The sequence below is a fragment of the Oncorhynchus mykiss genome, chromosome 10 (assembly GCF_013265735.2).
Source record: "Oncorhynchus mykiss isolate Arlee chromosome 10, USDA_OmykA_1.1, whole genome shotgun sequence".
NCBI lineage: Eukaryota > Metazoa > Chordata > Actinopteri > Salmoniformes > Salmonidae > Oncorhynchus > Oncorhynchus mykiss.
The window spans coordinates 86,731,765-86,751,764 of record NC_048574.1 but is presented as its reverse complement, the minus strand read 5'-3'; the positions used below and the strand labels follow the sequence as shown (position 1 = coordinate 86,751,764).

General features: G+C 49.5%; 1 protein-coding gene across 1 annotated transcript in view; it reads right to left on the bottom strand.

Moving 5' to 3' along the window:
- The window catches only part of LOC110518842 (TBC1 domain family member 1), a 126,201-nt gene that overhangs the window by 78,842 nt on the left and 27,359 nt on the right, over nucleotides 1-20,000 (bottom strand). Inside the window, exon 3 of the mRNA XM_036989419.1 lies at nucleotides 72-608. Coding sequence (XP_036845314.1) covers nucleotides 72-608 — 537 coding nt within the window. The remainder of the gene's footprint in view (nucleotides 1-71; nucleotides 609-20,000) is intronic.

The window sequence follows — 20,000 nt, the reverse complement described above, 5'->3', positions numbered from 1 at the left end:
AGGATGTTGTGTGTGTGTGTGTGTGTGTGTGTGTGTGTGTGTGTGTGTGTGTGTGTCTGTGTGTTAGTTACCATGAACAGCATGGTCCTGTTCTCCTGTAGACTGGTGGGCTGGACCCCAGCGGTGTGTGTGTGTAGTTCAGGTGACAGGCCGTTCTCATCCAGGGCCCGGAGGCAGGGGAAACTGGGGTCTGGTTGGAACACCACCGGCCTCCCACCACTTGAGGCACCGTATCCTCCTCCCCTGACCGCTCCATCCCCAGTTCCTCCATCTCGCGTTAGCGTCGGCAAGGCCAGAGCTCTCCGCAGCCCGTCCACCAATCCACCGCCACTTTCTGGTTTAGGATCGCCCCCGGCCCCTACGGATTGGCTGAATTTCTCGATGCACTCGTCAATCAAGGCGGGCGGGGCTTTCTTGTGAGCGACGGTCACTCTTCCACAGAACAGGACCTCAAACCTCTTGGCGAACATGGTGGCAGCGCCGAAGGCCGACGACGCGGACGGAGTACAGTCTTCTGAGGAAGAGGCGGCGGGTTTGGGCGCCGCGAGGTCATCGTTGCGCGCCGAGCTCTTCCCGGCCTGACGCAGCGTACTGATGATCTCGGGGACCTGGAGGAGAGAGAGAGGGAGGGAGGGAGGGAGGGAGGGAGGGAGGGAGGGGAGGGAGGGAGGGGAGGGAGGGAGGGAGGGGAGGGAGGGAGGGGAGGGAGGAGAGGAGGAGAGGAGGAGAGGAGGGAGGGAGGGAGGGAGGGAGGGAGGGAGGGAGGGAGGGAGGGAGGGAGGGAGGCTTTGTCATGGGTGCTTACATGTTTTGGTATAGGTATAGGTATAGTATAGGTATAGTATAGGTATAGTATAGGTATAGTATGGTATAGTATAGGTATAGTATAGGTATAGTATAGGTATAGTATAGGTATAGTATAGGTACAGTATAGTATAGGTATAGTATAGGTATAGTATAGGTACAGTATAGTATAGGTATAGTATAGGTATAGTATTGGTACAGTATAGTATAGGTATAGTATAGGTTACATGTTTTGGTATAGTATAGGTATAGGTATAGGTATAGTATAGGTATAGGTATAGTATAGGTACAGTATAGGTTACATGTTTTGGTATAGGTATAGTATAGGTATAGTATAGGTATAGTATAGGTATAGGTGGGCCCCAGCAGGAATCAAACCCATGATGAAGTACATAACAATACATTAGAACGGGTGGCCAGTAATAAACTAGTCCTTGAACATCTCTAAAACCAAGAGCGTTTTGTATTTGGTACAAATCATTCCCTAAGCTACCTCAGCTGAATCTGGTAATGAATGGTGTGGCTGCTGAACAAGTTGAGGAGACTAAATTACTGGTCGTTACCTTAGATTGTAAACTGTCATGGTCAAAACATATTGATTCGATGGTTGTAAAGATGGAGAGAGGTCTGGGCCGTAATAAAGAGATTCTCTGCATTTTTGACAACACACTCCACAAAGCAAGTCCTGCAGGGTCTCTAGTTTTGTCTAATCTTGATTATTGTCCAGTCGTGTGGTCCCAGTGCTTCAAAGGAAAGACCTAGTGAAGCTGCAACTGGTCCAGAACAGAGAGGCACGTCTTGCTCTTCATAGTAATCAGAGGGCTGATATAAATACTATGCTGCCAGTCTCTCTTGGCTGAGAGTTGAGGAGAGACTGACTGCATCACTTCTTTTTACAAGAAACAATCGTGTTGAAAACCAAAAATGGTTTGCAAAATCAACTTACACACATCTCTGACACACACACTTACCCCACCAGACGTGCCCCTCGGGGGTCTTTTCACAGTCCCCAAATCCAGAACAAATTCAAGAAAACATACAGTATTATATATAGCCCTTATTGCATGGAACTTCCTTCCATTTCATATTGCTTTAAATAAACAGAAAACCTGGTTTCACAAAACAGATAAAGCCACACCTCCCGGCCACACCTCCTCTCCCCCTATTGGACCCAGATAGTTTGTGTTTAAGCATTGATATGGAGGCTACATGGGCCTTTTTAAAAATGTATATAGTTCTGTCCTTGAGCTGTTCTTGTCTATTGATGTTCTGAATTGTGTGTCATGTTCTGTGTTCTGTGTCCTGTGTTCTGTGTTCTGTGTTCTGTGCTCTGTGCTCTGTGTTCTGTGCTCTGTGTTCTGTGCTCTGTGTTCTGTGCTCTGTGTTCTGTGCTCTGTGTTCTGTGCTCTGTGTTCTGTGCTCTGTGTTCTGTGTTCTGTGTTCTGTGTTCTGTGCTCTGTGCTCTGTGCTCTGTGCTCTGTGTTCTGTGTTCTGTGTTCTGTGTGGACCCTAGGAAGAGTAGCCGCTGCTTTGGCAACAGCTAATGGGGATCCTAATAAAATACCAAATAAGTGCGGTGTTCTGTTCAGACCGGGCCAGACGGTGAGGTCACCACACCTCTATGGGCCAGACGGTGAGGTCACCACACCTCTATGGGCCAGACGGTGAGGTCACCACACCTCTATGGGACAACGTGATGGACGGTGAGGTCACCACACCTCGATGGGACAACGTGATGGACGGTGAGGTCACCACACCTCGATGGGCCCAACGTGATGGACGGTGAGGTCACCACACCTCGATGGGACAACGTGATGGACGGTGAGGTCACCACACCTCGATGGGACAACGTGATGGACGGTGAGGTCACCACACCTCGATGGGACAACGTGATGGACGGTGAGGTCACCACACCTCGATGGGACAACGTGATGGACGGTGAGGTCACCACACCTCTATGGGCCAACGTGATGGACGGTGAGGTCACCACACCTCGATGGGACAACGTGATGGACGGTGAGGTCACCACACCTCTATGGGCCAACGTGATGGACGGTGAGGTCACCACACCTCGATGGGACAACGTGATGGACGGTGAGGTCACCACACCTCGATGGGCCCAACGTGATGGACGGTGAGGTCACCACACCTCGATGGGCCCAACGTGATGGACGGTGAGGTCACCACACCTCTATGGGACAACATGATGGACGGTGATCACCACACCTCGATGGGCCCAACGTGATGGACAGTGAGGTCACCACACCTCGATGGGACAACGTGATGGACGGTGAGATCACCACACCTCAATGGGCCCAACGTGATGGACGGTGAGGTCACCACACCTCTATGGGCCCAACGTGATGGACGGTGAGGTCACCACACCTCTATGGGACAACATGATGGACGGTGATCACCACACCTCGATGGGCCCAACGTGATGGACAGTGAGGTCACCACACCTCTATGGGCCCAACGTGATGGACGGTGAGGTCACCACACCTCGATGGGACAACGTGATGGACGGTGAGGTCACCACACCTTGATGGGCCCAACGTGATGGACGGTGAGGTCACCACACCTCGATGGGCCCAACGTGATGGACGGTGAGGTCACCACATCTCGATGGGCCCAACGTGATGGACGGTGAGCTCACCACACCTCGATGGGCCCAACGTGATGGACGGTGAGGTCACCACACCTCGATGGGCCCAACGTGATGGACGGTGAGGTCACCACACCTCGATGGGACAACGTGATGGACAGTGAGGTCACAAACACCTCGATGGGCCTAACGTGATGGAAGGTGAGGTCACCACACCTCGATGGGCCAACGTGATGGATGGTGAGATCACCACACCTCAATGGGCCCAACGTGATGGACGGTGAGGTCACCACACCTCTATGGGCCCAACGTGATGGACGGTGAGGTCACCACATCTCTATGGGCCCAACGTGATGGACGGTGAGATCACCACACCTCTATGGGACAACATGATGGACGGTGATCACCACACCTCGATGGGCCCAACGTGATGGACGGTGAGGTCACCACACCTCTATGGGACAACGTGATGGACGGTGAGGTCACCACACCTCGATGGGCCCAACGTGATGGACGGTGAGATCACCACACCTCGATTGGCCCAACGTGATGGACAGTGAGGTCACCACACCTCGATGGCCCAACGTGACAATTAAGGTCTTGGGTAGGTCTGTACCAGCTTGGAGTCGTCTTGGGTAGGTCTGTATCTGCTTGGAGTCGTCTTGGGTAGGTCTGTATCAGCTTGGAGTCGTCTTGGGTAGGTCTGTACCAGCTTGGAGTCGTCTTGGGTAGGTCTGTATCGGCTTTGAGTCGTCTTGGGTAGGTCTGTATCAGCTTGGAGTCGTCTTGGGTAGGTCTGCATCAGCTTGGAGTCGTCTTGGGTAGGTCTGTATCAGCTTGGAGTCGTCTTGGGTAGGTCTGCATCGGCTTTGAGTCATATTGGGTAGGTCTGTATAAGCTTTGAGTCGTCTTGGGTAGGTCTGTATCAGCTTGGAGTCGTCTTGGGTAGGTCTGTATCAGCTTGGAGTCGTCTTGGGTAGGTCTGTACCAGCTTGGAGTCGTCTTGGGTAGGTCTGTATCAGCTTGGGAGTCGTCTTGGGTAGGTCTGTATCAGCTTTGAGTCGTCTTGGGTAGGTCTGAATCAGCTTGGAGTCGTCTTGGGTAGGTCTGTATCAGCTTTGAGTCGTCTTGGGTAGGTCTGAATCAGCTTTGCACGTCTGGACTTTCTCCGATTCTTCCTTGCAGATTTTCTTAAACTCTTAAGTTAGATGGGGAGTGGCGGTGAACAGCAATCTTTAAGTCTTTCCACAGATTTTCAATGGGATTCAAGTCTGGCTGGGCCACTCAAGCACTTTCACATTCTTGTTCTGAAGCCACTCCAGCGTTGCTTTGACAAATCTTCACCCCAGTCTAAGGTCGTTTGCACTCAAGCAGGTTTTCATCAAGGATCTCTGTACTTCGCTCCGTTCATCTTTCCCTCGATCCTGACTAGTCTCCCAGTCCCTGAAAAACAGTCAAATCTTCGCCCCCAGTCTAAGGTCGTTTGCACTCAAGCAGGTTCTCATCAAGGATGTGCCTGTATTTGGTTCCATTCATTGCTCCCTCCATCCTTACCAGTCTCCCCAGTCCCTGCTGCTGAAAAGCATCCCCACAGCATGATGCTGCCACCACCATGCTTCACAGTAAAGAAAGGTGTTAGACAGGTGATGAGCTGTGCCTGGTTGGACCACAGAATGTTTTACCTCGTCTTTTACATGCCTTTTTGCAATCTCCAGGTGTCATGTGCCTTTTTTTTTTAAATTGGGGAGTGGTTTCCGTCTGGCCACTCCCCCATAAAGCCCAGATCGGTGAAGTGCTGTAGAAACCCGTTGTCCTTCTTGCAGGTTCTCCCATCTCACCTCGGGAACTCTGTAGTTCCGTCAGAGTGGTCATTGGGTTCCTGGTCTCCCTCCCTGACCGTTGTCCTTCTGGCAGGTTCTCCCATCTCACCTCGGGAACTCGGTAGTTCTGTCAGAGTGGTCATTGGGTTCCTGGTCCCCTCCCTGACCGAGGTCCTTCTTGCTCGGTTGCTCAGTTTGGTCAGACAGCGAGCTCTAGACAGAGTCTGAGTCGTCTGGAGACCAATGTGCTCTTGGAAACTTTCAAAAACTCTAGAAGTTGTTTTATAACCCTTTCCTCCAGATATATGCCTCATCACAATTCTCTCAGAGATCTCCAAACAGTTCCCTGGACTTCCTGGTATAGTTTCTGCTCTGTCAACTGTGGAACCTTATATAGACAGGTGTGTTCCATGTTCCAACTCATTACAATTGGCCACAGGTGGACTCCAATCAAGTTGTAGCGACATCAAGGATGATCAAAGGGGTGTGACTACTTATGTAAACGAGATACATTGTATATACACACAACATTGGAGTGTCAAGGCAAAAGGGGGTGTGACTACTTATGTAAATGAGATACTGTTGTGTGTGTGTGTATGTGGACACCCCCTTCATACTAGTGCATTCTTCCATTTCAGCCACACCCATAAAAATCAGACACAATCGCCATAGACAAACATTGGCAGTAGAACGGCATTGCGACACACAATTGGACCAGTGTGGTCCGGGTTTGGGGAGGGGTTGGCCGTCATTGTAAAATAAGAATGTGTTCTTAACTGACTTGCTTAGTTAAATAAAAAAAGGTTAAATGTAAAAAATTTAAAATAAAAAAAAGTGAAGAGCTCTGTGATTTTCAACATGGCACCACCACTTTTCCAACAAGTCAGTTGGTGAAGTTTCTGCTCTGCTAATGCTAACCCGGTCAACTGTAAGTGCTGTTATTGTGAAGTGGAAAAGTCTAGGAGCAACAACGGCTCAGCCGCGAAGTGGTAGGCCACACAAGCTCACAGAATGGGACTGCCGAGTGCTGAAGCGCGTAAAAATCGTCTGTCTTCGTTTGCAACCCCTCACTACCGAGTTCCAAACTGCCTCTGGAAGCAACGTCAGAACAAGAACTGTTAGTCAGGAGCTTCATGAAATGGGTTTCCATGGCCGAGCAGCAGCACACAAGCCTAAGATCACCATACGCGATGCCAAGCGTTGACTGGAGGGGTGTAAAGCTCAATGCCATTGGACTCTAGAGAAGTGAAAATGCGTTCTCTGGAGTGATGAATCACGCTTCACCATCTGGCAGTTCAAAGTACCAATTTGGGTTTGGTGGATGCCAAGAGGACGCTACCTGCCCCAATGCATAGTGACAACTGTAAAGTTTGGTGGAGGAGGAATAATGGTCTGGGTCTGTTTTTCATGGTTCGGGCCCCTTAGTTCCAGTGAAGGGAAATGTTAACATTACAGCATACAATGACATTCTAGATGATTCTGTGCTTTCAACTTTGTGGAAACAGTTTGGGGAAGGCCCTTTCCTGTTTCAGCATGACAATGCCCCTGTGCACAAAGCGAGGTCCATACAGAAATGGTTTGTCGAGATCGGTGTGGAAGAACTTGACTGGCCTGCACCGAGCCCTGACCTCAACCCAATCAAAAACCTTTGGGATGAATTGGAACGCCGACTGCGAGCCAGGCCTAATCACTCAACATCAGTGCCTGACCACACTAATGCTCTTGTGGCTGAATGGAAGCAAGTCTCCCTGCAGCAACGTTCCAACATCTAGTGGAAAACCTTCCCAGAAGAATGGAGGCTGTTATATCAGCAATGTTCCAACATCTAGTGGAAAACCTTCCCAGAAGAATGGAGGCTGTTATAGGTGCAATGTTCCAACATCTAGTGGAAAGCCTTCCCAGAAGAGTGGAGGCTGTTATATCAGCAATGTTCCAACATCTAGTGGAAAACCTTCCCAGAAGAGTGGAGACTGTTATAGCAGCAATGTTCCAACATCTAGTGGAAAACCTTCCCAGAAGAGTGGAGGCTGTTATAGCAGCAATGTTCCAACATCTAGTGGAAAACCTTCCCAGAAGAGTGGAGGCTGTTATAGCAGCAATGTTCCAACATCTAGTGGAAAACCTTCCCAGAAGAGTGGAGGCTGTTATAGCAGCAACGTTCCTACATCTAGTGGAAAACCTTCCCAGAAGAGTGGAGGCTGTTATAGCAGCAATGTTCCAACATCTAGTGGAAAGCCTTCCCAGAAGAGTGGAGACTGTTATAGCAGCAATGTTCCAACATCTAGTGGAAAGCCTTCCCAGAAGAGTGGAGGCTGTTATAGCAGCAATGTTCCAACATCTAGTGGAAAGCCTTCCCAGAAGAGTGGAGGCTGTTATAGCAGCAATGTTCCAACATCTAGTGGAAAGCCTTCCCAGAAGAGTGGAGGCTGTTATAGCAGCAATGTTCCAACATCTAGTGGAAAGCCTTCCCAGAAGAGTGGAGGCTGTTATAGCAGCAATGTTCCAACATCTAGTGGAAAACCTTCCCAGAAGAGTGGAGGCTGTTATAGCAGCAATGTTCCAACATCTAGTGGAAAACCTTCCCAGAAGAGTGGAGGCTGTTATAGCAGCAACGTTCCAACATCTAGTGGAAAACCTTCCCAGAAGAGTGGAGGCTGTTATAGCAGCAAAGGGGGGACAACTCCATATTAAAGCCTTCCCAGAAGAGTGGAAAGGGGGGACAACTCCATATTAAAGCCTTCCCAGAAGAGTGGAAAGGGGGGTACAACTCCTTATTAAAGCCTTCCCAGAAGAGTGGAAAGGGGGGTACAACTCCATATTAAAGCCTTCCCAGAAGAGTGGAAAGGGGGGACAACTCCATATTAAAGCCTTCCCAGAAGAGTGGAAAGGAGGGTCCAACTCCATATTAAAGCCTTCCCAGAAGAGTGGAAAGGGGGGTACAACTCCATATTAAAGCCTTCCCAGAAGAGTGGAAAGGGGGTCCAACTCCATATTAAAGCCTTCCCAGAAGAGTGGAAAGGGGGGTCCAACTCCATATTAAAGCCTTCCCAGAAGAGTGGAAAGGGGGGTCCAACTCCATATTAAAGCCTTCCCAGAAGAGTGGAAAGGGGGTCCAACTCCATATTAAAGCCTTCCCAGAAGAGTGGAAAGGGGGGTCCAACTCCATATTAAAGCCTTCCCAGAAGAGTGGAAAGGGGGGGGTCCAACTCCATATTAAAGCCTTCCCAGAAGAGTGGAAAGGGGGGACAACTCCATATTAAAGCCTTCCCAGAAGAGTGGAAAGGAGGGTCCAACTCCATATTAAAGCCTTCCCAGAAGAGTGGAAAGGGGGGTACAACTCCATATTAAAGCCTTCCCAGAAGAGTGGAAAGGGGGGTCCAACTCCATATTAAAGCCTTCCCAGAAGAGTGGAAAGGGGGGTCCAACTCCATATTAAAGCCTTCCCAGAAGAGTGGAAAGGGGGGTCCAACTCCATATTAAAGCCTTCCCAGAAGAGTGGAAAGGGGGGTCCAACTCCATATTAAAGCCTTCCCAGAAGAGTGGAAAGGGGGGGGTCCAACTCCATATTAAAGCCTTCCCAGAAGAGTGGAAAGGGGGGTCCAACTCCATATTAAAGCCTTCCCAGAAGAGTGGAAAGGGGGGGTACAACTCCATATTAAAGCCTTCCTAGAAGAGTGGAGGCTGTTCTAGCAGCAAAGGGGGGGACCAACTCCATATTAATGACCATAATCTTGGAATGAGATGTTCGACGAGCAGGTGTCCACATACTTTTGGTCACGTAGTGCATTTCTGTGTTTCATTTTCAATAAATGTGCAGAGATTTAAAAACAAAATCAAATTTTGAATTCAGACACGAAGTACATAATGTGGAATAAGGGGTATGAATACGTTCTGAAGGCAGTGTGAGTTTCTGACGGGACAGTATTTGTTGCACCAAACTGAAAGGGGGTCAGACAGAAGGCGCTAGAAACAGGCGTGGTGACTCACCATGAGGTAATGTGATTGGCCTGCCTGTTTTCCTGCCTAAACATCAGATCAGAGGAGTGGCACACTGGTTGGCTGACTAACTGGCTGGCTGGCTGGCTGGCTGGCTGGCTGGCTGGTTGACTGGCTGGCTGTCTGGCTGACTGGTTGGTTGACTGACTGGCTGGCTGGTAGGTTGACTGGCTGACTGGTTGGTTGGTTGACTGGCTGGCTGGCTGGTTGACTGGCTGGTTGACTGGTTGGTTGGTTGACTGGATGGCTGGTTGGTTGACTGGCTGACTGTCGGGCTGACTGGCTGGTTGGTTGATTAACTGGCTGGCTGGCTGGCAGGCTGGTTGGTTGGTTGACTGGCTGGCTGGCTGGCTGGCTGACTGGTTGGTTGGTTGACTGGCTGGCTGACTGACTGGCTGGTTGACTGGTTGGTTGACTGGCTGGCTGGCTGGTTGGTTGGTTGACTGGCTGGCTGGCTGGTTGGTTGGTTGGTTGGTTGGTTGGTTGACTGGCTGGCTGGTTGGTTGACTGGCTGGTTGACTGGCTGGCTGGCTGGTTGGTTGACTGGCTGGCTGGCTGATTGGTTGTATGGTTGGTTGGTTGTCAACATCTCAGACAGGGTCAGGTCTGGTCTTGTCTTGGGATGGTTGTGTAATGTTGTGTTCTCTTTCACAATGACTGACTGACTGGCTGGCTGACTTCAGCTATCTGAGGCCGAGCTAAATATATTCTACAGTAGGTAATGTAGAGGGAGAGAGACAGTAGGGAGACGGTAGGGAGCGACAGATTGATAGAGAGACTGTGTGTGTGTGTGTGTGTGTGTTCTCACTGTGTGTGTGTGATCTCACTGTGTGTGTGTGTGTGTGCTCACTGTGTGTGTGTGTGTGTTCTCACTGTGTGTGTGTGTGTGTGTGTGTGTGTGTGTGTGTGTTCTCACTGTGTGTGTGTGTTCTCACTGTGTGTGTATGTGTGTGTTCTCACTGTGTGTGTGTGTGTGTGTGTTCTCACTGTGTGTGTGTATGTCTGTGTGTGTGTCTGTGTGTGTGTGTGTGTGTGTTCTCACTGTGTGTGTGTTCTCACTGTGTGTGTGTGTGTGTGTGTGTTCTCAGTGTGTGTGTGTGTGGGTGTGTCTCTCTCTCTAACAGACAAAAGGTTTCCCTACAACAACATCTCCATTCATCTGATAATGATTAAAACGACCCTCAACCAGTCCATCTACATGTCAGGAATGAATAGACCACATTACATGTTATCAGGGTACATGTTCCAGTATATAATGGTGTTATGAGCGTACCAACGTACTACAGACCAGGGTGGTATACTACTATAGACCAGGGTAGTGTACTACTATAGACCAGGGTAGTGTACTACTATAGACCAGGGTAGTGTACTACTATAGACCAGGGTAGTATACTACTATAGACCAGGGTAGTGTACTACTATAGACCAGGGTAGTGTACTACTATAGACCAGGGTAGTGTACTACTATAGACCAGGGCCCTATAGGGTAATATACTACTATAGACCAGGGTAGTATACTACTATAGACCAGGGTGGTATACTACTATAGACCAGGGTAGTGTACTACTATAGACCAGGGTAGTATACTACTATAGACCAGGGTGGTGTACTACTATAGACCAGGGTAGTATGCTACTATAGACCAGGGTAGTGTACTACTATAGACCAGGGTGGTATACTACTATAGACCAGGGTAGTGTACTACTATAGACCAGGGTGGTATACTACTATAGACCAGGGTAGTGTACTACTATAGACCAGGGTGGTATACTACTATAGACCAGGGTAGTGTACTACTATAGACCAGGGCCCTATAGGGTAATATATTACTATAGACCAGGGTAGTGTACTACTATAGACCAGGGCCCTATAGGGTAATATACTACTATAGACCAGGGTAGTATACTACTATAGACCAGGGTGGTATACTACTATAGACCAGGGTAGTGTACTACTATAGACCAGGGCAGTGCACTACTATAGACCAGGGTAGTATGCTACTATAGACCAGGGTAGTATGCTACTATAGACCAGGGTAGTGTACTACTATAGACCAGGGTAGTGTACTACTATGGACCAGGGTAGTGTACTACTATGGACCAGGGTGGTATACTACTATAGACCAGGGTAGTGTACTACTATAGACCAGGGTGGTATACTACTATAGACCAGGGTGGTATACTACTATATACCAGGGCCCTATAGGGTAATATACTACTATAGACAAGGGTAGTATACTACTATAGACCAGGGTGGTATACTACTATAGGCCAGGGTAGTGTACTACTATAGACCAGGGTAGTATACTACTATAGACCAGGGTGGTGTACTACTATAGACCAGGGTGGTGTACTACTATAGACCAGGGTAGTGTACTACTATGGACCAGGGTGGTATACTACTATAGAACAGGGTAGTATACTACTATAGACCAGGGTAGTGTACTACTATAGACCAGGGTGGTGTACTACTATAGACCAGGGTAGTGTACTACTATAGACCAGGGCAGTGTACTACTATAGACCAGGGTAGTGTACTACTATAGACCAGGGTGGTGTGCTACTATAGACCAGGGTAGTATGCTACTGTAGACCAGGGTAGTATGCTACTATAGACCAGGGTAGTGTACTACTATAGACCAGGGTAGTGTACTACTATAGACCAGGGTAGTGTACTACTATGGACCAGGGTGGTATACTACTATAGAACAGGGTAGTATACTACTATAGACCAGGGTAGTGTACTACTATAGACCAGGGTGGTGTACTACTATAGACCAGGGTAGTGTACTACTATAGACCAGGGTAGTGTACTACTATAGACCAGGGCCCTATAGGGTAATATACTACTATAGACCAGGGCTATATAGGGTAATATACTACTATAGACCAGGGTAGTGTACTACTATAGACCAGGGTAGTATACTACTATAGACCAGAGTGGTGTACTACTATAGACCAGGGTAGTGTACTACTATAGACCAGGGTAGTGTACTACTATAGACCAGGGTAGTATGCTACTATAGACCAGGGTAGTGTACTACTATAGACCAGGGTGGTGTACTACTATAGACCAGGGTAGTATACTACTATAGACCAGGGTAGTATACTACTATAGACCAGGGTGGTATACTACTATAGACCAGGGCCCTATAGGGTAGTGTACTACTATAGACCAGGGTAGTGTGCTACTATAGACAAGGGTAGTATACTACTATAGACAAGGGTGGTATACTACTATAGACCAGGGTAGTGTACTACTATAGACCAGGGTAGTGTACTACTATAGACCAGGGCCCTATAGGGTAATATATTACTATAGACCAGGGTAGTGTACTACTATAGACCAGGGTGGTGTACTACTATAGACCAGGGTGGTGTACTACTATGGACCAGGGTGGTATACTACTATAGACCAGGGTGGTGTACTACTATAGACCAGGGTAGTATACTACTATAGACCAGGGTAGTATACTACTATAGACCAGGGTGGTATACTACTATAGACCAGGGCCCTATAGGGTAGTGTACTACTATAGACCAGGGTAGTGTGCTACTATAGACAAGGGTAGTATACTACTATAGACAAGGGTGGTATACTACTATAGACCAGGGTAGTGTACTACTATAGACCAGGGTAGTGTACTACTATAGACCAGGGCCCTATAGGGTAATATACTACTATAGACCAGGGCCATATAGGGTAATATACTACTATAGACCAGGGTAGTGTACTACTATAGACCAGGGTAGTATACTACTATAGACCAGGGTGGTATACTACTATAGACCAGGGTAGTGTACTACTATAGACCAGGGTGGTATACTACTATAGACCAGGGTAGTATGCTACTATAGACCAGGGTAGTGTACTACTATAGACCAGGGTAGTGTACTACTATAGACCAGGGTAGTGTACTACTATAGACCAGGGCCCTATAGGGTAATATATTACTATAGACCAGGGTAGTGTACTACTATAGACCAGGGTGGTGTACTACTATAGACCAGGGTGGTGTACTACTATGGACCAGGGTGGTATACTACTATAGACCAGGGTGGTGTACTACTATAGACCAGGTTAGTATACTACTATAGACCAGGGTAGTATACTACTATAGACCAGGGTGGTATACTACTATAGACCAGGGCCCTATAGGGTAGTGTACTACTATAGACCAGGGTAGTGTACTACTATAGACAAGGGTAGTATACTACTATAGACCAGGGTAGTGTACTACTATAGACCAGGGTGGTGTACTACTATAGACCAGGGTAATGTACTACTATAGACCAGGGTAGTATACTACTATAGACCAGGGTAGTATACTACTATAGACCAGGGTAGTGTACTACTATAGACCAGGGTAGTGCACTACTATATACCAGGGCCCTATAGGGTAGTGTACTACTATAGACCAGGGTAGCGTACTACTATAGACCAGGGTGGTATACTACTATAGAACAGGGTAGTGTACTACTATAGATAAGGATAGTATACTACTATAGACCAGGGTAGTGTACTACTATAGGCCAGGGTAGTATACTACTATAGACCAGGGTAGTGTACTACTATAGACCAGGGTAGTGTACTACTATAGACCAGGGCCCTATAGGGTAGTGTACTACTATAGACCAGGGTAGTGTACTACTATAGACCAGGGTAGCGTACTACTATAGACCAGGGTAGTGTACTACTATAGACCAGGGTAGTGCACTACTATAGACCAGGGTAGTGTACTACTATAGACCAGGGTAGTGTACTACTATAGACCAGGGTAGTGCACTACTATAGACCAGGGCCCTATAGGGTAGTATACTACTATAGACCAGGGTAGTGTACTACTATAGACCAGGGTAGTGTACTACTATAGACCAGGGCCCTATAGGGTAGTATACTACTATAGACCAGGGTAGTGTACTACTATAGACCAGGGTAGTGTACTACTATAGACCAGGGTAGTGCACTACTATAGACCAGGGCCCTATAGGGTAGTATACTACTATAGACCAGGGTAGTGTACTACTATAGACCAGGGTAGTGCACTACTATAGACCAGGGTAGTATACTACTATAGACCAGGGCCCTATAGGGTAGTGTACTACTATAGACCAGGGTAGTGTACTACTATAGACCAGGGTAGTATACTACTATAGACCAGGGCCCTATAGGGTAGTGTACTACTATAGACCAGGGCCCTATAGGGTAGTATACTACTATAGACCAGGGCCCTATAGGGTAGTATACTACTATAGGCCCTTTAGGTAATAGGATGCCATGTGAGGCTCCACTAGTGTGTCGCAGTCACACAAACACAAGTCTTGTTCACAGGAACAACCGTTGAGAACAGGAAGTTAGCTTGACCAGTAGCTGTGACTAACCCCAGTCATGTGTGTGTGTGTGTGTGTGTGTGTTGTAGTAGTATTGCATGGTACTAAAACATTAACCGTTTAGTAGCATCGATACTAGAATTTGTTACTTTCGGGTACTTCTGTCAAATGTGTCTCAAGTCTTCTGATTGAGAGAGGATCAGGTCTGTCTATCAGAGCAGCCGATGTCCCCTGATATCGAGTCAAAGCACCAGTTCCACTTTCTCACTGCTCTGTCCTACCATGAGGATCTATACATTACCCCTCACTGCTAGCTCTGTCCTACCATGAGGATCTATGCATTACCCCTCACTGCTAGCTCTGTCCTACCATATACATTACCCCTCACTGCTAGCTCCGTCCTACCATGAGGATCTATACATTACCCCTCACTGCTAGCTCTGTCCTACCATGAGGATCTATGCCTTACCACTCACTGCTAGCTCTGTCCTACCATATACATTACCCCTCACTGCTAGCTCCGTCCTACCATGAGGATCTATACATTACCCCTCACTGCTAGCTCTGTCCTACCATGAGGATCTATGCCTTACCACTCACTGCTAGCTCTGTCCTACCATATACATTACCCCTCACTGCTAGCTCCGTCCTACCATGAGGATCTATACATTACCCCTCACTGCTAGCTCTGTCCTACCATGAGGATCTATACATTACCCCTCACTGCTAGCTCTGTCCTACCATGAGGATCTATACATTACCCCTCACTGCTAGCTCTGTCCTACCATGAGGATCTATACATTACCCCTCACTGCTAGCTCTGTCCTACCATGAGGATCTATACATTACCCCTCACTGCTAGCTCTGTCCTACCATGAGGATCTATGCATTACCCCTCACTGCTAGCTCTGTCCTACCATGAGGATCTATACATTACCCCTCACTGCTAGCTCTGTCCTACCATGAGGATCTATGCCTTACCACTCACTGCTAGCTCTGTCCTACCATGAGGAACGGCTGATCTAGACATTACCCCTCACTGCAAGCTCTGTCCTACCACGAGGATCTATGCATTACCACTCACTGCTAGCTCTGTCCTACCATGAGGAATGGCTGAACATTACATTACCCCTCACTGCTAGCTCTGAAACTGTTAATGACTGTTCCCAAAACAATGTCCAGTAAGATTTCATTGACATTGTCTCAACCCCCCCGCCTCACGTCTCTCCCCCCCGCTCACGTCTCTCCCCCCCGCTCACATGTGGACCAGACACCTCACAGAGGACACGTGGACCAGACACCTCACAGAGGACACGTGGACCAGACACCTCACAGAGGACATGTGGACCAGACACCTCACAGAGGACCAGACACCTCACAGAGGACATGTGGACCAGACACCTCACAGAGGACCAGACACCTCACAGAGGACATGTGGACCAGACACCTCACAGAGGACCAGACACCTCACAGAGGACCAGACACCTCACAGAGGACCAGACACCTCCCAGAGGACCAGACACCTCACAGAGGACCAGACACCTCCCAGAGGACCAGACACCTCACAGAGGACCAGACACCTCACAGAGGACCAGACACCTCACAGAGGACACGTGGACCAGACACCTCACAGAGGACACGTGGACCAGACACCTCACAGAGGACATGTGGACCAGACACCTCACAGAGGACCAGACACCTCACAGAGGACATGTGGACCAGACACCTCACAGAGGACCAGACACCTCACAGAGGACATGTGGACCAGACACCTCACAGAGGACCAGACACCTCACAGAGGACCAGACACCTCACAGAGGACCAGACACCTCCCAGAGGACCAGACACCTCACAGAGGACCAGACCTCCCAGAGGACCAGACACCTCACAGAGGACCAGACACTTCACAGAGGACCAGACACCTCACAGAGGACATGTGAACCAGACACCTCACAGAGGACCAGACACCTCACAGAGGACACGTGGACCAGACACCTCACAGAGGACACGTGGACCAGACACATCACAGAGGACCAGACACCTCAAAGAGGACACGTGGACCAGACACCTCACAGAGGACCAGACACTTCACAGAGGACCAGACACCTCACAGAGGACATGTGAACCAGACACCTCACAGAGGACCAGACACCTCACAGAGGACCAGACACCTCACAGAGGACCAGACACCTCACAGAGGACATGTGAACCAGACACCTCACAGAGGACCAGACACCTCACAGAGGACACGTGGACCAGACACCTCACAGAGGACACGTGGACCAGACACATCACAGAGGACCAGACACCTCAAAGAGGACACGTGGACCAGACACCTCACAGAGGACCAGACACTTCACAGAGGACCAGACACCTCACAGAGGACATGTGAACCAGACACCTCACAGAGGACCAGACACCTCACAGAGGACATGTGAACCAGACACCTCACAGAGGACCAGACACCTCACAGAGGACCAGACACCTCACAGAGGACCAGACACCTCCCAGAGGACCAGACACCTCACAGAGGACCAGACACCTCACAGAGGACCAGTGGACCAGACACCTCCCAGAGGACCAGACACCTCCCAGAGGACCAGACACCTCACAGAGGACCAGACACCTCACAGAGGACCAGACACCTCACAGAGGACCAGTGGACCAGACACCTCACAGAGGACCAGACACCTCCCAGAGGACCAGACACCTCCCAGAGGACCAGACACCTCACAGAGGACCAGACACCTCACAGAGGACCAGACACCTCACAGAGGACCAGACACCTCACAGAGGACCAGTGGACCAGACACCTCACAGAGGACCAGACACCTCCCAGAGGACCAGACACCTCCCAGAGGACCAGACACCTCCCAGAGGACCAGACACCTCCCAGAGGACCAGACACCTCACAGAGGACCAGACACCTCACAGAGGACCAGACACCACACAGAGGACCAGACACCACACAGAGGACCAGACACCTCACAGAGGACCAGACACCTCACAGAGGACACGTGGACCAGACACCTCACCTCACAGAGGACCAGACACCTCACCTCCCAGAGGACCAGACACCTCACCTCACAGAGGACCAGACACCTCACAGAGGACCAGACACCTCACAGAGGACCAGACACCTCACAGAGGACCAGACACCTCACAGAGGACCAGACACCTCACAGAGGACACGTGGACCAGACACCTCACCTCACAGAGGACCAGACACCTCAGAGGACCAGACACCTCCCAGAGGACCAGACACCTCACAGAGGACCAGACACCTCACAGAGGACCAGACACCTCACAGAGGACGGCCAATCAAGGTTTTGTAGCGTTATATAGATACAGATAAACAAGATCTGTCTTCTGTCAGCAAGTTTTAGACCTGGACTGGACCAGCCAGACATCAAGCCGGTCAGTCAGCAAGTCTCAGCCAGCCGGTCAGTCAGGAAGTCTCAGCCAGCCAGTCAGCTAGCCAGCTAGCCAGTCAGTAAGGAAGTCTCAGCCAGCCAGCCAGCCAGTCAGCTAGCCAGTCAGTCAGCAAGTCTCAGCCAGCCAGTCAGCCAGTCAGCTAGCCAGCCAGTCAGCTAGCCAGTCAGTCAGCAAGACTCAGCCAGTCAGCTAGCCAGCCAGTCAGACAGCAAGTCTGTCAGCCAGCCAGCTAAACAGTCAGCCAGCCAGTCAGACAACCTAAAGAGACATGAACCAGCTAACCAGTCAGCCAGCCAGTCAGACAACCTAAAGAGACATGAACCAGCTAACCAGTCAGCCAGCTAGTCAGACAACCTAAAGAGACATGAACCAGCTAACCAGTCAGCCAGCAGGTCAGACAACCTAAAGAGACATGAACCAGCTAACCAGTCAGCCAGCCAGTCAGACAGCCAGCCAGACAGTCAGTCAGACAACCTAAAGAGACATGAACCAGCTAACCAGTCAGCCAGCTAGTCAGACAACCTAGAGACATGAACCAGCTAACCAGTCAGTCAGTCAGCCAGCCAGTCAGACAACCTAAATAGACATGAACCAGCTAACCAGTCAGCCAGCCAGTCAGACAACCTAAAGAGACATGAACCAGCTAACCAGTCAGTCAGCCGACCAGCCAGTCAGACAACCTAGAGACATGAACCAGCTAACCAGCTAACCAGCCAGCCAGCCAGTCAGACAACCTAAAGAGACATGAACCAGCTAATCAGTCAGCCAGCCAGTCAGACAACCCAAAGAGACATGAACCAGCTAACCAGTCAGACAGCCAGTCAGCCAGCCAGCCAGTCAGACAACCTAAAGAGACATGAACCAGCTAACCAGTCAGCCAGCTAGTCAGACAGCCAGCCAGACAGTCAGTCAGACAACCTAAAGAGACATGAACCAGCTAACCAGTCAGTCAGTCAGCCAAACAACCTAAAGAGACATGAACCAGCTAACCAGTCAGCCAGCCAGCCAGCCAGCCAGCCAGACAACCTAAAGAGACATGAACCAGCTAACCAGTCAGCCAGCTAGTCAGACAGCCAGCCAGACAGTCAGTCAGACAACCTAAAGAGACATGAACCAGCTAACCAGTCAGTCAGTCAGCCAGTCAGCCAAACAACCTAAAGAGACATGAACCAGCTAACCAGTCAGCCAGCCAGTCAGCCAGCCAGTCAGACAGCCAGTCAGACAGCCAGCCAGACAGTCAGTCAGACAACCTAAAGAGACATGAACCAGCCAGCCAGTCAGACAGCTAGTCAGACAACCTAAAGAGACATGAACCAGCTAACCAGCTAACCAGTCAGCCAGTCAGACAGACAACCTAAAGAGACATGAACCAGCTAACCAGCTAACCAGTCAGCCAGTCAGCCAGTCAGCCAAACAACCTAAAGAGACATGAACCAGCTAACCAGTCAGCCAGCCAGTCAGCCAGCCAGTCAGCCAGCCAGCCAGACAACCAGCCAGACAACCTAAAGAGACATGAACCAGCCAGCCAGTCAGCCAGCTAGTCAGACAACCTAAAGAGACATGAACCAGCTAACCAGCTAACCAGTCAGCCAGTCAGCCAGCCAGACAGACAACCTAAAGAGACATGAACCAGCTAACCAGCTAACCAGTCAGCCAGTCAGCCAGCTAGTCAGACAACCTAAAGAGACATGAACCAGCTAACCAGCTAACCAGTCAGCCAGTCAGCCAGCCAGACAGACAACCTAAAGAGACATGAACCAGCTTGCTGACAACATGAAAAATTCCCAATAGAACATTCCATGGGTCATATGATCTAGCATGGAATCAGGTCAGAGGTCAAGGTTCACACAGTCACAGCCAAGACGGAGAGGGAGGGAAAATAGGAGAGAAAAGAGTAGGGAGGGAGAGACAGGTGGGAGGGAGAGACAGGTGGGAGGGAGAGATGGTAGAGAGAGCGATGGTAGAGGGAGGGATTCAGAGGACACTGACATCATACAGACAGAGTTAAGC